General features: G+C 42.4%; 1 protein-coding gene across 1 annotated transcript in view; it reads left to right on the top strand.

Moving 5' to 3' along the window:
- The window catches only part of KCNK2 (potassium two pore domain channel subfamily K member 2), a gene marked incomplete at its 5' end in the record, with an annotated part of 121304 nt that extends 102158 nt beyond the window's left edge, over positions 1–19146 (top strand). Inside the window, one exon of the mRNA XM_077811947.1 lies at positions 18829–19146. Within this exon, the coding sequence (XP_077668073.1) occupies positions 18829–19146 (318 nt within the window). The remainder of the gene's footprint in view (positions 1–18828) is intronic.
- Positions 19147–20224: the final 1078 nt, after the last annotated feature.

Genomic DNA, 20224 nt, shown 5'->3' with positions numbered 1-20224 from the left:
CTGAAAGGCGATGCAGAAGTAGTCTTTGCTGAATGACTCCTAAATATTTTCCAATTGCACAGTGCTGTATAATGGGACAAATTCATTGCTACTGTAAATGTTCGAGTCAGTGCAGTTACACCAGTGATGACTTTAGCCCAGCTTGAATTTCTCTCTCAAAATGTAAGTAACAATTGGGAAGTGCACAGCTTTTGATAACATGTTCTTCTTTTAGAATGAGGAATGGATTATTATGAGAGGAAAAGGGGAAAACAGGTCACTTTTAGTTAATAAATCCCTTATCTCTTTATAGTTATGAATTCTAGTATTATTTTGTGAAAGAATGAGAGCCTTTGTCGAATGCTTTTGCATCTTGAGTAGGAGTGTGCTTCACTGTAGCTGGCACATCCAAGAGTCTGTTCAGTCAATCCAGGATATTGGGTGAGGTGTGTTTTATAGAGAAGTGCTGCATTCAGAAAGGCAATAGTTTCTAGGCGTTTATATTTGAATCAGATGTTAGAGAGGCCCAAAGCACTGTTAAACTCATAAATGGTTCTGGCAGAAAATATATCCAGATGCCTTTGCTCAGATGTACTAATCCAACAACTGCATTTTAAAAAAATCTATTTGAGATACAGTTCCCCTCTCATACATTTTGTGTGGTGTTATGAATGAAAAGTATTAACTGGATGGCTATTGCTCTATGGTGCCATGCACTTTGAAAACTTTCTAAATCTACTCCACTTAGCTGATAAATTTCATATCCTGGAAAAAATTTGCAATGGAATTTTTTTTAATGATTAGAATGGATATTTTGTCTCTTTTGCATATGTCCCTGAAGTAGTAATTTTCATACTGGATGACAGTGACCATCTCCATATACCAAATAGGTCAGACAATGCTAACAGGATCAGTGGAAAAGAGATTTTTATTAATGAGAGATTCAAAAAAGAGTGGCAATTAGCTAAGTGAGCAGGAGTATTGGTATCATTAACCATTAGTGGCGATCTGGCAGAATTGATTCTGAGTGGAATTTGGCCTTTTCCCCCTTCTCAAAACAATATTTCCCGATTTTGGGTTATAGTGCTGTAGATTCTGGTTTTAATTATGAAATGCTCAGTGCAGTCCACCATACATTGCTCCTGTACTGAGCACCTGTCACAAAGAGAACATAGCTACGAAATGCAATGAAGTGCACATAACATGAAGATGGGGGGAGGGATAGCTCAGTGGTTTGAGCATTGGCCTGCTAAACCCAGGGTTGTGAGTTCAATCTTTGAGGGGGCCATTTAGGGATCTGAGCCAAAAATTGGGGATTGGTCCTGCTTTGAGCAGGGGGTTGGGCTAGATGACCTCATGAAGTCCCTTCCAACCCTGATATTCTATGAAGAAGTCTGTTCATCTAGTTCAGGGACACTCCTCGGGCTCATAGTCTACTGAGCCCTAGAACAACTGAGTTGTGCCTTGTGCATGACCTGGAATAGATGGCAAGATGATTCTAAGCTATTTTTCCACTCTTTTCATCCTCATCCTGACCAGAGGCCAAACCAGGTCCCAGCATACCTTAGAGCAGCCTAAGAACTACTCTAACTTATGCTGACTAGAGCAGTCCCCTAGACATCTGTGATCATTGGAGAGCACTGTCTCTGGCCATCTCGTGCTCATGGCCCATGCAGGAATGGCCCCCTCAATCTGGGTAAGGGGAAAGAAAAGGTGAGTGGTATGGACCAGCTCTCTCCATCCCCTAGAAATGCTGGAGCACAAAAGAGCCAGAGCCAGGAACCAGAATCAGGCCTGAGGTGTTTTTGTTGTGGTGGTGATGATATTGTTGTTTAATATTTGTATTGTGGTAGTGCCTAGAGGCCCCAATCAACTATGAGGACCTCATTGTGCTAAGTGCTGTATATCTGTATAATGAAAAGACTGTCCCTGCTTCACTTATTGTTTCTAAATATAAAGCAAGACTGCTGGTTTATACAGCAAACAGAAGGGGAGACCACAAGGTAACAGCAAGGTAGTTATGACTGTGGCTACATTTTAGTCAAGGGTATTTTTAGTAAAAGTCATGGACAGGTCATTAGCAGTAAACAGAAATTCACGTCCATGACTTTTACTATATAGCCCTGACTAAAACTTGTATGGGGTGGCCCTGGGGGTGCCACGGGTGCTGGGGGAACAGCCCAGGGGGTGTGGTGGGTGCTGGGGGAGCACAGGTGCAGGAAGCAGCTAAGAGGGGGCATGGTCCATGGAAGCACCTCAGGTGTTCATGGGGGGGGGGGGGGGCTGGGGTGCTAGAGGGGCATGGCCAGGGAAACACCGCAGGTACTCGGGGGAGGGAATTGTGGCCCAGGGGACACCGTGGCTGCTTGGGGACCAGGGGTGGCGGGTTGGCAGGGCTGGGGCAGGTTCCCTTCACAGCTCCTGAGAAGTGGGGACCCCAGCTACTTGCTCCATGTACTGCCGCCGCTCTGCCCCAAGCCCTGGTTCTGCAGCTCCCATTGGCTGGGAACCGCAGCCAATGGGAGCTGTGGGGGCAGTGCCTGTGGGCGGAGGCAGCATGTGGAGTTAGGAGCTGAGGGAGGGGAGCCCCCTTCTGGGGAGCCCCCCCCAGGTAAGCACTGCCCCACACCCCAATCTTGAGGTCCCCCCCAAACTTCTGTGCTGGGGTGCAGGGGGGCCTGAGACTGCCCCAGCAGCAGCCAGTGCAACTGGCCCAGGGGCTGCCTGAGCTGCTCAGGTGGCTCCCAGGCCAGCTGCTCCGGGCTGCTTCAGAAGTCACAGAGGTCACAGAAAGTCACGGAATCCATAATAAACACAGAGCCTTAGTTATGATTAGTGTAGTAAGCACGCGCCACAGTGCCTAACCATTGGCCTCTACCACCTGCGAGGGGTCAGGATTTGAACCTATGCAAATAATGGATATTTCAGTTTGCTGGGAATTAAAAAAAAAAAACTTGTTTCAGGCCTAAATTTTTGGCAAATAGAAAAGTCAAAAATGTTTTGTTTTGAGTCTAATGGTTTTTTTAAAGTTGTTCTCAACCAAAACACATTTGTGAAATCAGTCCGAATTCACAAATTGTTTTGGTGTTGTCAAATCTTTTTTTCACTAAATGCATAAAAAAACAAATAGTTGGAACATTCCAGCCAGCTCTACTTGTGACCTTCATCGCCAAAGAACATCTTTCATATGAGATCTCTCAGTGATTACCCTTTTAGTTTTTAAAAATAAAAATAAATAAATGATATTAATCATTTAATAGTTGTCCTGTGCTCATGTTCCTCTTATTAGCTAATGTTTCCCTTTATTGTGGAAATGAAGAAGTCATGTTCAACCAATAGCTGCCCTCTTCTGGAATGTTACTTAATATATAACATGCCTCTTTCTGTTTCAAACACACAACCACTCACTGTTACTGTATTCTTTTATCCCTTAAGTTCTTTTTCAGAAAGTTAAATATGAGTAAGCACATAAGGATTATTTTTAGACATTGAACTATTCTACTGCTAGATAGCTCATGGAAATCATTCTTTTCAACTTCTCAGCATATAGGTATTTGTAATCAGCTGTTGTTCCCACCCTGTTCTGAAGAGAGTATGCACACAGCATATATAGTCCAGGTTTACTGCTTATCTGGAGTTTGTTTGACTTTATTGATAACTTAAGGAAAAAGCCATGGATGATCTTTCTCACCCAAGTAGGCTGTTTTTAGGGTTTTCTCTCAATCCCAGCTCTGTGTTCCTTCTGCCTCAGAGAGACACTCAAATCTCTTCTATTATCCTGCTTGGAGTTAGCTGTATCTACCTTCCAGCATTAGTCAGCAGAAATTACCTTGAATATTTGTGCAAAGTTCTAGCTCCTGAGCTTAAGGTCACTCACCAGAAGAATCTGTGTTCCTTGGCGGTTCTGTGGAAATTGTCACCCCGTAGCAGCCGCAGACAGCAAACATTTTTAGAATATGGCTAGGAGCATAGTGAAACCCAGGTCTCCAGAAGTGGAAGGCTAGTGTGTTAACTTAAATCCCATAGGGGAGAGACAATAATTGACTCATAAGCTCAGTGTGCTTTTTCAGTTGCAAAGTCATGCTAATGAGCACATAAGAAACTTGAAGTTAGCCATGGTTTTGTGACAGAGTTGAGAATAGCTCTCTGTAACCACGGGTTCAAATTCCAGTAGGATTGATTTAGTCCTTCAGCCTTCCAATGTCAATAAACGGAGTCTAGTACTTTTGGAGTGAAACTTTAGTACCCCTTTTTAGTATTCTGTGTGGCTCCTGAAGCTCCTGTGACATCTTTTAATGAGAAAAGGGATCCTTAGCTTTCCAAATCGCTTTCCGCTATTGTTGGGCAACCTGCTGTGTGCCTAACTGCCATACATGCTCTGGGAGGTGCCCGCCTTCTCTGGCAAATTGGCATTGCATGGCTATCAAGTGCCTGGGGAGCCTTCCAAATGAAAGGTGTTAAATGCATGTACTTTATTCATGAGCCAGTAAAAGATATGACCATGTCTCTCGAATACCCTTTTGATATCTTTCCCCAATAGTATCCATACTCTATTTTTAAAAATAAAGCACTTTCCAGTTTTTAGGATTTTAAGTCCCAAAGCTATGGGCCAAATCAATTCCTGGTATAATTCCACTCCATGTCAATGGAATTAAACCAGAGATGACTATAACTCAAAGGGTCAAAGGATCAAGTAAATCTTGACATTAAAAGTTAAGATTTAGCCACTGATAATGTAATATTGGGATTCTTCTGTGAGAAATGCTTGCACAATAAACTGAACTCTCTATTATCCACTACTCAGTTACATGATCCTTGTGTCCCCTTAATACATTGGCTCACTTTTGATGGTTCTCTTCCCTGGCATAATGTTGTAGGTAATTGAAGCTGGCTTTATTTTTTATAAACATTCGTAGGTCTCATCATCATTGCGGTTGTGCGTTGTCTGAGAGAGAAGGAAATTGTTTCCATCAAAAAGAAGGAAGTGAGCCACATCTTTAAAACTCTTACTTGGGCATGCACTAAAATTTTCAACAAGTAGCACTTGAGCGTCAATTAGTTAAAGCTTATATGGTGCTATGAAAATGTAAAGTGCTGCATGATTGCTGAATACTATTGGGAGCAAAGAAATTATTGAATGTCCAAACAGAAGCCCAGTCCAGCCAAAATAAATCTCTCTGGAGTATTTCCCGTCTCTCACTGTCCTATGGGAGGGGGACAGTGCCTTCATAATTTTCTTGAAAATTTGGTTCTAGAACAGGGGCAGTCTTATTTTTTATCAAGGTCCAAATTTTTTGGTCAAGATAAAGTCAACGTCCAGACTCCAGAGAACCATTTTTCACACTGCAATAACAATAATGATAATAAGTAAATAAAAAGATTTCAGGGTCCATTCAAAAGCATCTAGTGGTCTGGATTTGGCCAAAGGTCTGCCTGTTGACTACCCCTGTTCTAAAACCTGCATCTCCAAACATTCAGCCCCCTGTAGATATTGAGCCAGTGACAACCTGTGCATATGGCTTTACATGGTCAGGTTTGTTTTACCGTCAAAAACCAACCTTCCTGAATATTACAAATTGACATATTCTGAAGCATTACAATGGGTAGTCACAAATCTATACGTCAATGGAAGTACGGAAAAATAGATGTCAGAGTCTCCTCTTTTACATGAAGCATTTTATATAAATCAGCAGCAAACATCCAGTGTATGACAAGGAGTGGGTAGAGGGTGGTTAGGAGACTGGAAGGGATTTGAAGATCTGTAGAGCCACTCCACTTTCAAATCTCTCCTTAATACTTTCTTTTGCTGTAATGCATGCAAATCACTCCCAGCTAGATTGACCTAGTTGATGACTTCTATCTTTCTCCTCAATTCTGTTCATTTTCTTATAGCATCATTTTGCTTTAGCCTCCTGTTGCATACTATTTGAACTGTAAATTATGAACTTACTGGGGCAGGAATTGTCCTTGGTTGCATTACATCTCTGTACAGCATCTAGCACAATGGTGCCCTGATCCTTGGCTGGGATTGCTAGGCACTATCATAATACAATAGTAATATATAGTAATAATTAGTAATAATTCCCCCATCATTGTGGGGAATGACAGACAGAAGTCTAGAAGAAGCTACTTTGGTGGGGTAGTGGCATTGAGGAGAGATAGGAGGACAGATAGTGAGAAAGATGGAAAAGAGAGCCAGGAAGCCCAAAGAGCCTTTCAGCAGCGTGAGCCTTGAAGAGGACCCCTCTTTGTAACAGAGGGGCAGTAGTAACTTCTGTATGTGGCTAAGGTTGTTGCTGTGCACTAAGTTAGTTCAGTGCAGTAATGCCCAGAGGCCAGAAGAGCTGTAGGGGAGGAAATAGGCCAGCTCTGCTGCTCATGCCATGTATCAACCCACCCAACAATTGCCCTGTTGCCTTGTTTCCTATCTATATGAATTACATTTAAAAAAAAGAGCTGAACTGTACAGTTTCTGAGAATATTGCATAAGAGTTTCTCCAAAGACAAAACATGATGTACTCTCCTCTTTTGCGAGGACAATGTGACACTTTCATACTCTTTCTAGTTTTGACTCAGACTACTGTGTCCAAGAGAGATTAATTCAAAGTTTTATTTTGAAGAAGAGTTCACCTCAGGGAAAAATGAAATTGCAATGCTTGGGAGGAATGTATTAGTGGTAATTGTCAGACATTACAGACTTGGGAGCATGTGCTTTAAGAATATCTGTAAACCAGGCTTCACATATTTCTCTACAGAATTAATAGGGGGATATCTCCAGCCCCAGCCCACCAAATTGTTATTTAATTCCTATTTTTGGCTTAAAGTAGCTTTAGGAAAATGATTAAAATGCACAAGCCAAAGAAAATAATGTAAAAGTACAGCTGTCAAGGAAAAACAAACAAAGTAAATAGAAATACTTACTATAAAATTTCCTTTTTCCTCTCCTATGATACATAGGACTTATCTATCTCCTTATATAGCATCCATTATCACAGTAGTTGAGTGCATCTTAATTAGAAATAGTGATATCTCCCTTCCTTCCCTGTAAATAGAAGTAAATTGTTTGCTAAGATTATAGGGGTTGTGTGTGTGTGTGTGAGAGAGAGAGAGAATGAACTTGTAGTGGGAAAGCTATGTCAAAGGATGAGTTTTGCATTTATTTCTGAAAGTGGAAAGGTCCATAGTCATTCTTGCCTCTTCTGGTAGGGAGTTCCAAAGTCTCTCGCAACTCCTGTGCTATTTTTTAACAATTTCATAGTTCCAGTGGGACATAGGAACTGTTATTGGAAGTCATAGTTGCAGAAGGAGAGGCAACCTTTCAGGTGCTTAGGATCAGTTTGATAAAGGGCTATTAATATCAGGAGAGAGGTTTTGAATTTAACTCTCTGCAAGAGGAAAGAACAGAACACCTGGGTGATGTGCTCACAGTAATCTGTGTCACTAAGAAGATCGGTTAATGTGCTTTGTACCAACTAGAGCTTTCTTATTGTGTTTAGTTTCATTCCTAGTACGACTGAATCAAGCTTGGAGGTCATGAATGCATGCCTTGCTGTGGTCAGATCGCTGTCTAATAGAATGGGACTCAGTATTGCTGGATGGAAGCAGGAATTTTTGTTGATTGTGATTTGTTGTGGTTGTTTGGGCACCTATTGCAATGAGGAGTCCCAAAGGATCGCAAGGCTGCAGACAAACCTGAGAATCTGAGGGTAAAGGTCCCACATAGCGGGGGAAATTATAGAGACACAAGTCCTTCATAGTTAGAGTGACCAGATGTCCCGATTTTATAGGGACAGTCCCGATATTTGAGGCTTTTTCTTATATAGAAGCCTATTACCTCCCACCCCCGTCCCGATTTTGCACACTTGTTCTCTGGTCACCCTATTCAAAGTGCTTTCCGTCCCAGTAGCATCATCTCAGTCTTGCCTGTGTTAAAAAGCCAGATGCTCCCTTCTGGCCGTAGGCTATATGAAACGTCATGGAGGTGCTGATCTTAGATAAGTGTTGAGAAAGCTGGAAGAGGGTGCTGATTACATTTGACATACGGGGTACTGATGTATTGTAGCCCATGCTCTCTCACCATCCCCCCAACAGTTTTGTGTAGAAATTGATTAGGATGGTGTTGAGGACTAAGCCTTGTGGCACTCCAAATGAAAGGACTCCGGAGGTGCAGGGACGGCTGCTTGTAATGACTCAAGCCATTTCAGGGCACTTCCATTTATCTTCATGGCTTCTTGGTAATGGGTTTGACTTCCTTAATCTAACCACTAGCCCACTCTAATGCTGTTGGGGACTTTCCCTAGTCCTGCCAAATCCTGCATGCCTGTCTAATAGTAGCATCAGCAAAAGGTCTGTGCAAAGGTCTGTTTCGTTACTGAACAGGGAAGTTCATGTATTTTAGGTGTGTCACACTAAAATGGTGGCTAACTGTTTTATATTATCTGATAAATGTGTCAGAGATTTGTAAGTTAGAGAATATTCCACATTATGTTATAACCAATTGAGATTGATATTTTCACTTTAGGCAGATTGATGGTCTTTCTTCAAGAGAAGCGTATCTGGTTCAATATGAATTCCATTATTCAGGATAGTGAGCTCTTTCCTGTTCCATGATAAGTGCATTACCATATTTCTGGAAGAATCTGATGCTACATTTGAAGTTGCTATGGAAAGACTTGTGGGACTGTGGTGTCTGTTGGGTCAGGAAACATAATAGCATAAAGGTCCATGATCAGGAGAGCCCAAAGCAAACAAGCAGTGTTTGAAAATTCCTATTAAAAGCGAATTAAGTAGTACTGAATACGTAAATTACCACATTAAGTATAAATTGTAAATTCTAAATGAGTGCACATTGCTTATACAGATCAGAGAGGTTAAAAGAAAAGTTGCAACTACCTATAACCTGAATGCCTGATCTGGGGTTAGAGATACTCTGTGCACAAATTCAGGACTTAGCCACAGTCACAAGATAGCTGGATATTTTTTTCTTTAAAACTATCAGAAAAGTTAGTTGTTGACATTTAAATTGCCATCATAATGCTCTAGAGTTAATACTCCACTGAGATGAATGAGGATGTTTAACTCCTCCCAAATCTATTTTTGATTGCCTCTGTAGAAAAAGAGAAACACTTGGGGTTGGACTTGGAACTGCTCACATTTAATGATGGTGTTCTAGCATAGGTTTCTATTGGCAAGAAGATATTGGGCTGCTGGCACTTGTACTATCTGTTATGTGGATGAGTCTTGGGCTGTCATTCCGATACCTTTCACCAGCACTTAAGAAATATTGTGCGTATTCCAATCCTTGCACTCCATGTTAGTGATTAGCAGTCTTCATCAGTGTATCATATGGTTCAGAATTATTTGATTAAAAAAGCAGACATGTCTCCTATGGAGTCTGCAGAGTAATCTATTTTTGTGAGGCAAGGGGACTTGAAGAAAAAGTAAACAGTTCTTGCTGTAGAAATTTATGTGCAGATATTTTTGGTTTTGAACAGCAGACAACTGGCATTTCAATCACTTAGCATCAGATATGAAGTGGCTACCAGACCCCAAGTTTAGCTAAAATTGAATGCAGTATGAGGAAATGTCATACCTTGGGGACTGAGAGAACCTGAACATTCATTGAAATGTCATTATGAACAGAGGAGGAATTAAATTACAAGAGCAGGTTGCTTATGTGCTCTGGCAATTTTAGAAATTGCACATTACTCTTTCAATAACCCCTTGAGCTCGAGTCCATAAATGTTACATGGTAAAAGATGTTGTTTTCTGAAAGGGTAAAAATTTTCTTTAAGTGCATTCCAGGGCCCACAAAAGTTAGGGGCTGAAAGCAGCAATTTGGGCCAGACATAGGACACGCAGCACTTATTCCAGCTTCCCTGTGCAGTGGTTATTCCAGCTTCCCCGTGCAGCACCATTGCATTTCAATCCTTCTTTCTCTTATTTTATAAGAATTGATTTATGGCAAACTGTGTGATAGTTTTGAAACACGAGCAGATGATAAGACCACAACATTCATGTCTTTTATTATCTAAATCAGGAGTTGAATCCAAGTCTCCAAAGGGATATTTATGGAGAGCCTCACCAATTACACCACCTAGCCCCCAAAAAGGAGATTTTATTAGAATTTCATTATTAGATAACCTAATAACTAGACTTTTAAAATCCCATTGAATAATTAATGTGCCTAACAGTTAAAATACAGCAAGTGGCCAAGTGTTATGAAGATAGCATGGTCCTCTGCATGTCGCTGAGTGGCCATGAATAGTGAATACAAAGCATGTCTTCGGGACTGCCAATAATTAGTTGTGCCAGCAGCACAGCCAGTTGGTTATTTGTGAGGAAAGCATGGGGGTGGGGAGAAGAGAGCTGAAGCTGCCAATAGAAGAAAAATAAGAGTGAGGTTAAAAGGGTGGTGGGTAGGTCAGTTCAGAATGCTTGTGGCTTTCAGTAGCTTGCCTGGGCATAAGAATGGAGCAGGCTGACAGAGCAGAGGGATGGTAATCAAAACAAAGCTAGTTCAGCAGGTCTAAATTTAAATGTACCAATCTTGACAACATCCCTTGAAATGTGACTTGTCAGCAATGTGTCTCAAAGTGAAATATCTGGGCTAGATCCTTAGCTATAGCCGAGAAGTACTCACACAGCTGAGAAGATGCAAAGATGTGGGGACAGCATGGGAATTGTTGTATGGATATTGATCTCAAAGGCCTAAAGAGTTCAAGGTGTTTATAAACTCATCACTGGTCAACATTAAACAGTGATAGATAGCTTTGGGGTGAATTTTAAACAGAGGCCTTGGTTTTACTTAGTTACTTGGCAAACACCCAAAAGCATTAATTCAAATTGAATATTTACGGATTAAACTCTCACACTCCCAGACAAAGAAGAAGAAAGTAAAACAAGATTTATATTGAAACTGTGGTTAAGTGATTATACAAAACAAACTTCAGACCTTATCAAAGTCTCCTCTCCTTTTGGAGTTAAAGTATCAGAGTCTCTTATTTTCAGAACAGCCTTTCTTTGATGAAAAGGAAAAGATTAATTTTACTCTCAGCCCTGATGTGAAGGGCCTTCACTTACCCTGTTCTTAACAAACAGACAGACACAAGGTGGAGGAGAGACAGGATAGAAAAGATAGGTGAAATATGGCTTTTGTTGATGTTTTTGGAATGCTGCACCTCTGGTTAGTTATGAGTGGATGCTTTGGCTAGCACATTGACCACAACACCTGCTGCTTGGACTCCGGTTAGTTATGATTTAGTCAGGGCTATCATCTGTTTGGATCCTTTCTCCTTAGACAAGGCAGGTTTAGATGAATGCAGCATAGTTGACTTTGGGATTTGATGAAAACCCACATTAGTGAGATAGGATAGAAGGAAAGAAACAGTGGGCAGGAAATAACACAAGGGAAGGGAATACAATACAGGATCTTAGGTACCTTTGTGGTGCTGGCAATTAGATATCCCAACTGGTGGGCTGAAGAATCATAGAATCATAGAATATCAGGGTTGGAAGGGACCTCAGGAGGTCATGTAGTCCAACCCCCTGTTCAAAGCAGGACCAATTCCCAACTAAATCATCCCAGCAGGGCATTGTCAAGCCTGACCTTAAAAAACTTCTAAGGAAGGAGATTCCACCACCTCCCTAAGTAACGCATTCCAGTGTTTCACAGCCCTCCTAGTGAAAAAGTTTTTCCTAATATCCAACCTAAACCTCCCCCACTGCAACTTGAGACCATTACTCTTCGTTCTGTCTTCTGCTACCACTGAGAACAGTCTAGATGCATCCTCTTTGGAACCCCCTTTCAGGTAGTTGAAAGCAGCTATCAAATCCCCCCTCATTCTTCTCTTCCGCAGACTAAACAATCCCAGTTCCTTCAGCCTCTCCTCATAAGTCATGTGTTCCAGTCCCCTAATCATTTTTGTTGCCCTCCGCTGGACGTTTTCCAGTTTTTCCACATCCTTCTTGTAGTGTGGGGCCCAAAACTGGACACAGTACTCCAGATGAGGCCTCACCAATGTCGAATAGAGGGGAATGATCACGTCTCTCGATCTGCTGGCAATGCCCCTACTTATACAGCCCAAAATGCCATTGGCCTTCTTGGCAACAAGGGCACACTGTTGACTCATATCCAGCTTCTCGTCCACTGTAACACCTAGGTCCTTTTCTGCAGAACTACTGCGGAGCCATTTGGTCCCTAGTCTGTAGCGGTGCCTGGGATTCTTCCATCCTAAGAGCAGGACTCTGCACTTCTCCTTGTTGAACCTCATCAGATTTCTTTTGGCCCAATCCTCTAATTTGTCTAGGGCCCTCTGTATCCTATCCCTACACTCCAGTGTATCTACCTCTCCTCCCAGTTTAGTGTCATCTGCAAACTTCCTAAGGGTGTAATCCACGCCATCCTCCAGATCATTAATGAAGATATTGAACAAAACTGGCCCGAGGACCAACCCTTGGGGCACTCCACTTGATACCGGCTGCCAACTAGACATGGAGCCATTGATCACTACCCGTTGAGCCCGACAATCTAGCCAGCTTTCTATCCACCTTATCGTCCATTCATCCAGCCCATACTTCTTTAACTTGCTGGCAAGAATACTGTGGGAGACTATGTCAAAAGCTTTGCTAAAGTCAAGGAATAACACGTCCACTGCTTTCCCCTCATCCACAGAGCCAGTTATCTCATCATAGAAGGCAATTAGATTAGTCAGGCATGACTTGCCCTTGGTGAATCCATGCTGACTGTTCCTGATCACTTTCCTCTCCTCTAAGTGCTTCAGAATTGATTCCTTGAGGACCTGCTCCATGATTTTTCCAGGGACTGAGGTGAGGCTGACTGGCTTGTAGTTCCCAGGATCCTCCTTCTTCACTTTTTTAAAGATGGGCACTACATTAGCCTTTTTCCAGTCGTCCGGGACCTCCCCCGATCGCCATGAGTTTTCAAAGATAATGGCCAATGGCTCTGCAATCACACCCGCCAACTCCTTTAGCACTCTCGGATGCAGCACATCCGGCCCCATGGACTTGTGCTCATCCAGCTTTTCTAAACAGTCCCGAACCACTTCTTTCTCCACAGAGGGCTGGTCACCTCCTCCCCATGCTGTGCTGCCCAGTGCAGGAGTCTGGGAGCTGACCTTGTTCTTGAAGACAGAGGCAAAAAAAGCAATGAGTACATTAGCTTTTTCTACATCCTCCGTCACTAATGCCTCCCTCATTCAGTAAGGGGCCCACACTTCCCTTGACTTTCTTCTTGTTGCTAACATACCTGAAGAAACCCTTCTTGTTACTCTTAACATCTCTTGCTAGATGCAACTCCAAGTGTGATTTGGCCTTCCTGATTTCACTCCTGCATGCCTGAGCAATATTTTTATACTCTTCCCTGGTCATTTGTCCAATCTTCCACTTCTTGTAAGCTTCTTTTTTGTGTTGAAGATCAGCAAGGATTCACTGTTAAGCCAAGCTGGTCGCCTGCCATATTTACTATTCTTTCTACACATCGGGATGGTTTGTCCCTGTAACCTCCATAAGGATTCTTTAAAGTATAGCCAGCTCTCCTGGACTCCTTTCCCCCTCATGTTATTCTCCCAAGGGCTCCTGCCCATCAGTTCCCTGAGGTTGTCAAAGTCTGCTTTTCTAAAGTCGAGGGTCCGTATTCTGCTGCTCTCCTTTCTTCCTTGTGTCAGGATCCTGAACTCTACCATCTCATGGTCACTGCCTCCCAGATTCTCATCCACTTTTGCTTCCCCTACTAATTCTTCCCTGTTTGTGAGCAGCAGGTCAAGAAGAACTCTGCCCCTAGTTGGTTCCTCCAGCACTTGCACCAGGAAATTGTCCCCTACACTTTCCAAAAACTTCCTGGATTGTCTGTGCACCGCTGTATTGCTCTCCCAGCAGATATCAGGGTGATTGAAATCTCTCATAAGAACCAGAGCCTGTGATCTAGTAACTTCTGTTAGCTGCCGGAAGAAAGCCTCGTCCACCGCATCCCCCTGATCCGGTGGTCTATAGCAGACTCCCACCACGACATCACCCTTGTTGCTCACGCTTCTAAACTTAATCCAGAGACACTCAGGTTTTTCTGCAGTTTCATACCGGAGCTCTGAGCAGTCATACTGCTCTCTTACATACAATGCAACTCCCCCACCTTTTCTGCCCTGCCTGTCCTTTCTGAACTGTTTATATCCATCCATGACAGTACTCCAGTCATGTGAGTTATCCCACCAAGTCTCTGTTATTCCAATCACATCATAATTCCTTGACTGTGCCAGGACTTCCAGTTCTCCCTGCTTGTTTCCCAGGCTTCTTGCATTTGTGTATAGGCACTTGAGAGAACTTGCTGTTTGTCCTGCTTTCTTAGTATGAGGCAGGAGCCCTCCCCTTTCGCGTTCTCCTGCTCATGCTTCCTCCCAATATCCCACGTTCCCACTTCCCTCAGGGCTTTTGTCTCCTTCCCCCGGTGAACCTAGTTTAAAGCCCTCCTCACTAGGTTAGCCAGCCTGCTTCCGAAGATGCTCTTCCCTCTCTTCGTTAGGTGGAGCTCATCTCTGCCTAGCACTCCTCCTTCTTGGAACACCATCCCATGGTCAAAGAATCCAAAGCCTTCTCTCCGACACCACCTGCATAGCCATTCGTTGACTTCCACGATTCGACGGTCTCTACCCAGGCCTTTTCCTTCTACGGGGAGGATGGATGAAAACACCATTTGTGCCTCAAACTCCTTTATCCTTCTTCCCAGAGCCACATAGTCTGCAGTGATCCGCTCAAGGTCATTCTTGGCAGTATCATTGGTGCCCACATGGAGGAGAAGCAAGGGGTAGCGATCCGAGGGCTTGATGAGTCTCGGCAGTCTCTCCGTCACATCGTGAATCCTAGCTCCTGGCAAGCAGCAGACTTCTCGGTTTTCCCGGTCGGGGCAGAAGATAGATGACTCAGTCCCGCTGAGGAGAGAGTCCCCGACCACCACCACCTGCCTCCTCCTCTTCGGAGCGGTGGTCATGGAACCCCCATCCCTAGGACAGTGCATTTCATGCCTTCCAATCGGCGGAGTCTCCTTCTGTTCCCTTCCCTCAGATGTATTATCTAGTCCACTCTCCATATTAGTACCTGTGGAGAGAACACGAAAATGGTTGCTTACCTGTATCTGTGCTGCTGGTACATGGACGCTCCCCTTTCTTCTTCTGGAGGTCACATGCTGCCAAATTTCTTCACTGTCCTCCTGTCCCCGCTGCACAGCCTGCTCTGAATCTTCAGAACATTGTGCCTGTAGAACCATATCCTGATGTCTGTCGAGAAACTGAAGATTTCGTGTTATGCAACGCAGGGTCAATATTTGTTTCTCCAGACCTTGAACCTTCTCTTCCAATATGGAGACCAGCTTTCAGTTTGTACAGACAAAGTCGCTTCTGTCCTGTGGAAGAAAGACTAACATGGCACATCCAGTGCAGGTCACAACAGCTGAACGCTCCCCATCCATATTACCTTCCTTCTACGAGCTTCCTCAGGAGTTGTAGAAACTGCTTGGAGAAGCCAGCAAGATGTAAGCCTCAGTGGGCTCTCCCCGGGCGAACTCCCAGGCAAACTCCCTCTGTTAGCCTCTCTGCTGTTCGCCACTCAGCTGACTGGCTTTTTATAACAGTCAGGCCCACTCAAGGCTCACCTGGAACAAAGAACTCCCAATTCACACTTTTCAAACAACCAGTCAAGCACACGGTCAAACTGTCCCCACAACAGACCCTCAGATACTCACCAACACAGCCTCCCTAATGCATCCCTTAGCGTACCTCCTCTCAGACAGATCCCAGGCAAACTCCCTCTGTTATCCTCTCTGCTGTTCGCCGCAGACTGGATGTCAAGATAATATAATGACTTTCAGCTCTTAAATGGGAAGACAAAGTTCCTTAAACAAGAGCAAGGCCAGCCAGCCTTCCTCTCAGGAAGTGAGTCCTTTAGAAGAGTTGAGAGGCGTTGAATGCTGGCACATTAGGGGATGAACTGTCCCAAAAGGATTAAAGCTGTTGGCATATATCCTCATTGTTTTGTCCACCAATTAAATCCATTTCTGTAAGGACAAATTTGGCACAGGTAACTTTGTTCCCACATTGTCTTGTTTACCAAGTATAATCTCACCACAGTCCTTGATTTATATCAGTAGGCCATTTGGATTGGACTAATCGTTTCTCTGTGTGGTTTTCTTGCATCTATTGTAACATTCATCATTGTAAACAACTGACCTATTATTTGTGGTTATTGTAACATCTTATGAACTTTCACATACTTTTTACAATGGATCTTAGGGTAACTTTGTAGAGCCAATTATCATAACACAACCCATACGCTTTTTCTGTGCCATCTAAGGATTCCCCTTCTCAAGGGGATCTTCTAGTCGTTGGGAAAGCCATTCTTAGGATAGCTTTACACCAGTTCTGTAGGGCAAAGCTGCCCTAATGTAGGGGAGGATCTAGCTCATTGTTCTGGTGGGGTTTTTTTTTCATTACTTGTTTACAATTAAGAAAAGTACTGGCACAGATAAAATCTGTAGGTATCACAAGCTTTATTGTTCTAAAATCTGAAGTACATATGTCAGTGTTACTTTTAGCCCGGCTTGAATACTGATTAATTATTCAGCTAGCGTAAACTGCTATGCAAAACTGAAAAGAATCCTTGTTTTAAAAATATACATATTAGGCCCCATTCATTTTTGGTGTAATTCTATTGAAGTTGAATGATGTGCAGATTTAATAACATGACCTTTGGATCTGGGGGCTTTTTTGTTTGTGCAATGAGAAGAAAAGCTGGATTAAACACCCCCTTATCATTCTTCCGTGAGCTGATAACTTTTACCACCATTGTGTTTCTGTTTCCGTTTCCAGCGGCACTGCAAAATATACATAGCCCTGTGGCCACCTTCCAGAGCTAATGTACATAATCATTTTAAAGGCAAAGCCTCTTCTTTCTCTGACTTTATTTTCATTTGATTTTTGTGAACAAATATGTGCTCACCTTGTCACTGCTTGTTTGCCAGTGATTGAAATTCTGGGACTCCGCACTACAAATTAGAGTAATTTGTTTAAGTGGTTTAATTCTTTTAATGTGTTATGCTTTGGATTTACATTAGTCTACTCTACCATCTCCTTTCTGAGCCTAACTTACCATTAAAACAGTCTGAAAAGTGGAGATTTAAGGGAAAAATAACCTCCAAAAATATCTGTTCCTGAGTTTAATTGAAAAAACAAAAAACACAAAACCCTGAAAAACAACCTAATCATTCCAAGGAGTCCTCTTCATTTATTTTAAATGGGAAATGGAGGGTTTTCTCTGCTTGGTGTAATAACTGTATCCTGGGCTAAGTACAGTTAAAGGCCAGTGTGTTAATGTTAAATAAAGTCAGAGGCTGAGGTTCATATCAGCGCAGTGTAAGGTTATTGCCAAATTTAGAGGAATCCCCCTCCACGTATTTATATGAAAACATTTTCTCCCTCCTCTTATCCATTTCCTCCCATTGCTACACCTCAGCACCTCCCAGGCCTTTGCTACTTAGCAAGAAACCCTAACCTCCACACAGCTCCCTTAAAAAAAATAAGTTTTGTAACAGTATATTTAAAAGCTTTTCTCTCCTTTTTCACCACCCCCACTTTCCATCTCCCTTACTTCTCTCCATCCTCTTATCTTTTTCTTTGCTCCATTTACCCCCTCTCCAAAAAAGAGTGCCTTTCCTATTTCAAGTGGTCAAAAGGCTGAACATTTTGGGCACTGGGAAGTAAAGGGTAATTTTGGACTCTCCCTACCCCCTGCCCACACCCATATGCATGTGTGTGCGCACACATGTTCTTCAGGCCTGCTGATACTGAAAGCTAAGCGGAGTGTAAAGTTGAGGAGAAACATGGTTGAAAGACTGCTGTCTTCACTGAGAGTGGATCAGCCCCTGTGTTGGTTCCTGGCAAATGCATTTGGAGTGCTGAGAGCAGGAACCAGTCATAGTGCAGGAATCTGCATATTTCCTAATTGAGAAATAGCAGTCATTATGCAAATCAGAACACCTCCCGTAGCCAATCAGAATGGAGGGATTTTCATAATGGCAATAGAATCATAGAGCTGTGAGACTCCACAACATCTCTGCTCTCTGACTAGTGGACATGGTTTCATTTCAGGATAATTAGTGACAGCCCTCGAGTCCCACATTGTAATCCTATTCCTTTCTCTATTTGAAATAACAGACTTAGTTGAAATGGAAAGAAAAAGCAAAGCATATTGCTGACTTGACTAAAACTGTCACTTACATTAATCCTTGTTTTGAACATGCGCTAAAAATAGAATACAAGCAGCTGCCATTTTTCTTTAAAAAGCCCTTTCCATCTATATTTAGAAAATCCTGTGGCAAGCTTCACAGAGATCTTTACACAGACAGTAAGTGTGTCCATAAATAACCCTGTACATCTCCCCTGGTAACAATACATAACACAGTCTGGATTTCTGGGAATTCAACACCCCCCCGGCCAGCTGGGTTGTTCTCAACTGTCAGGACCTCATTTTTAAAGGAAACTTCCCCTTATTGATTCCATATAAATCAGCTTGTACATTTTTCACTGTATAGATTTTTGTTGTTGTTGTGTTTAGTGTCATTCTTAGCTCTTGTTGTATTAATATGTCTTCCTTTTGGATGAAAGAATATAACTCTATGAAACTAGACTTTTTTTTTTAACAAAAGGTAAACCTGAACCAAAAAAGAGTTGTGCCAATGGGCAACAGTTTTGTTCTCTATTCATTCTGGGGTCCTGAATATAAACCATCCTTGAAGTGCCTAGTCATGTTGTGTTTCTCTCCCCTTCTCTTTCATTGTGTGTGTTGCAGGTGGGAGAGTTCAGAGCTCACGCTGCCGAATGGACAGCCAATGTCACGGCAGAGTTCAAAGAAACCCGCAGGCGTCTAAGTGTGGAGATTTATGACAAGTTTCAACGGGCTACCTCCATCAAAAGGAAGCTCTCTGCAGAGCTCGCTGTCAACCACAGTCAAGATCTGACCCCTTGCAAGAGAACCCTGTCAGTCAACCACCTCTGCAGCGAGAAGGACATCTTGCCTGCTCTAACAAAGACAGACAGCATTTATATGAATGGTTTGACTCCTCACTGTGCAGCGGAAGATATTGCTGTGATTGAAAACATTAAGTAGTGCTGACTTTGGATGCCGATCCTTGGAGAAGCTTTTGGCTTAAACTAGCCATATACTTCTTTTTTTTTCCTATCCATGATTGATGATAGTAACATTTTATACATGTGCATGAGTTCAACAGAAACCACCACGATAGGGATTCAGTGTCACCATCATACCTCTTCAGACACAAGATGAATGGAATTTCTGTTGTTGATAGATGCTGGAGCAAGCAACGTCCAATGCCTTTTTGTGCTCAGACTGTTGTTCATTTCTCCTAATGTGCCATATGGCCTAAATAATGAATTATATTTGTTTATGTTAACAATGTAGCTTTGAGGGATCAGTCCTTACATTTTCAGGGTCTACCTTACTGAGCCTAGGAATGGACCATTTATGGACTACAACACATTTGTAAATGGCAAGAAATTCTTATGCAGCCTTTTACCTAAGAAATTTTTGTCAGTGCCTTATCTTTTGAAGAAACAGAACCTCTATAACTCTTACATGGTTTGTGTTTGTTTGTTTGTTTTTTGCATGAGTAATGTATTTCATTTGAGCTTTCATCTTGCCTGAAATGATGATGTTTTAAAGGTGTCTTTAGTGAAGATACCAGCATTGAGAATGGATGCCAAAAATCAACAGACATCAAAGCGACACTCCTAAATCTAGCTTTAAAGGCACGGCAGTTACAAGAGTTGCAAAAATGTCCCCTGAAAATATTTATTTTACTCTCATCCAGGTGATGCAAGCTCACACTATATTAGAACCAGACCTGTAGAATTTATGGATCCATTTTGGGTTTTATTTTTCAAGAATTGTTTAGCAATGTTATCCCATGTGTCAGATTACCAAAAATCTCCAGTTATGTGTAATTAAATTATTTGCTAGATCACAAGAGGAAGTAGAAGTTAATACAATGTGGAAATGTTTTTAATTGGTGCATTCTAATAACCATACTCATTAAAACATTACAGAAAAATACCACAGCAATTTCTAATAATCATAAATCTGCTGCCAGAAAGTTACTCTCTGAAAAGAATTTTAAACTTTTTATTTAAGCCAAGTCACACCAGGCTCCTACTGGATCCTATTGGAG

The sequence above is a fragment of the Eretmochelys imbricata genome, chromosome 3, assembly GCF_965152235.1.
Source record: "Eretmochelys imbricata isolate rEreImb1 chromosome 3, rEreImb1.hap1, whole genome shotgun sequence".
In the NCBI taxonomy this organism is placed as follows: Eukaryota; Metazoa; Chordata; order Testudines; family Cheloniidae; genus Eretmochelys; species Eretmochelys imbricata.
Note: the sequence above shows the minus strand (reverse complement) of the source record. Positions and strands in the feature narration are given on the sequence as shown.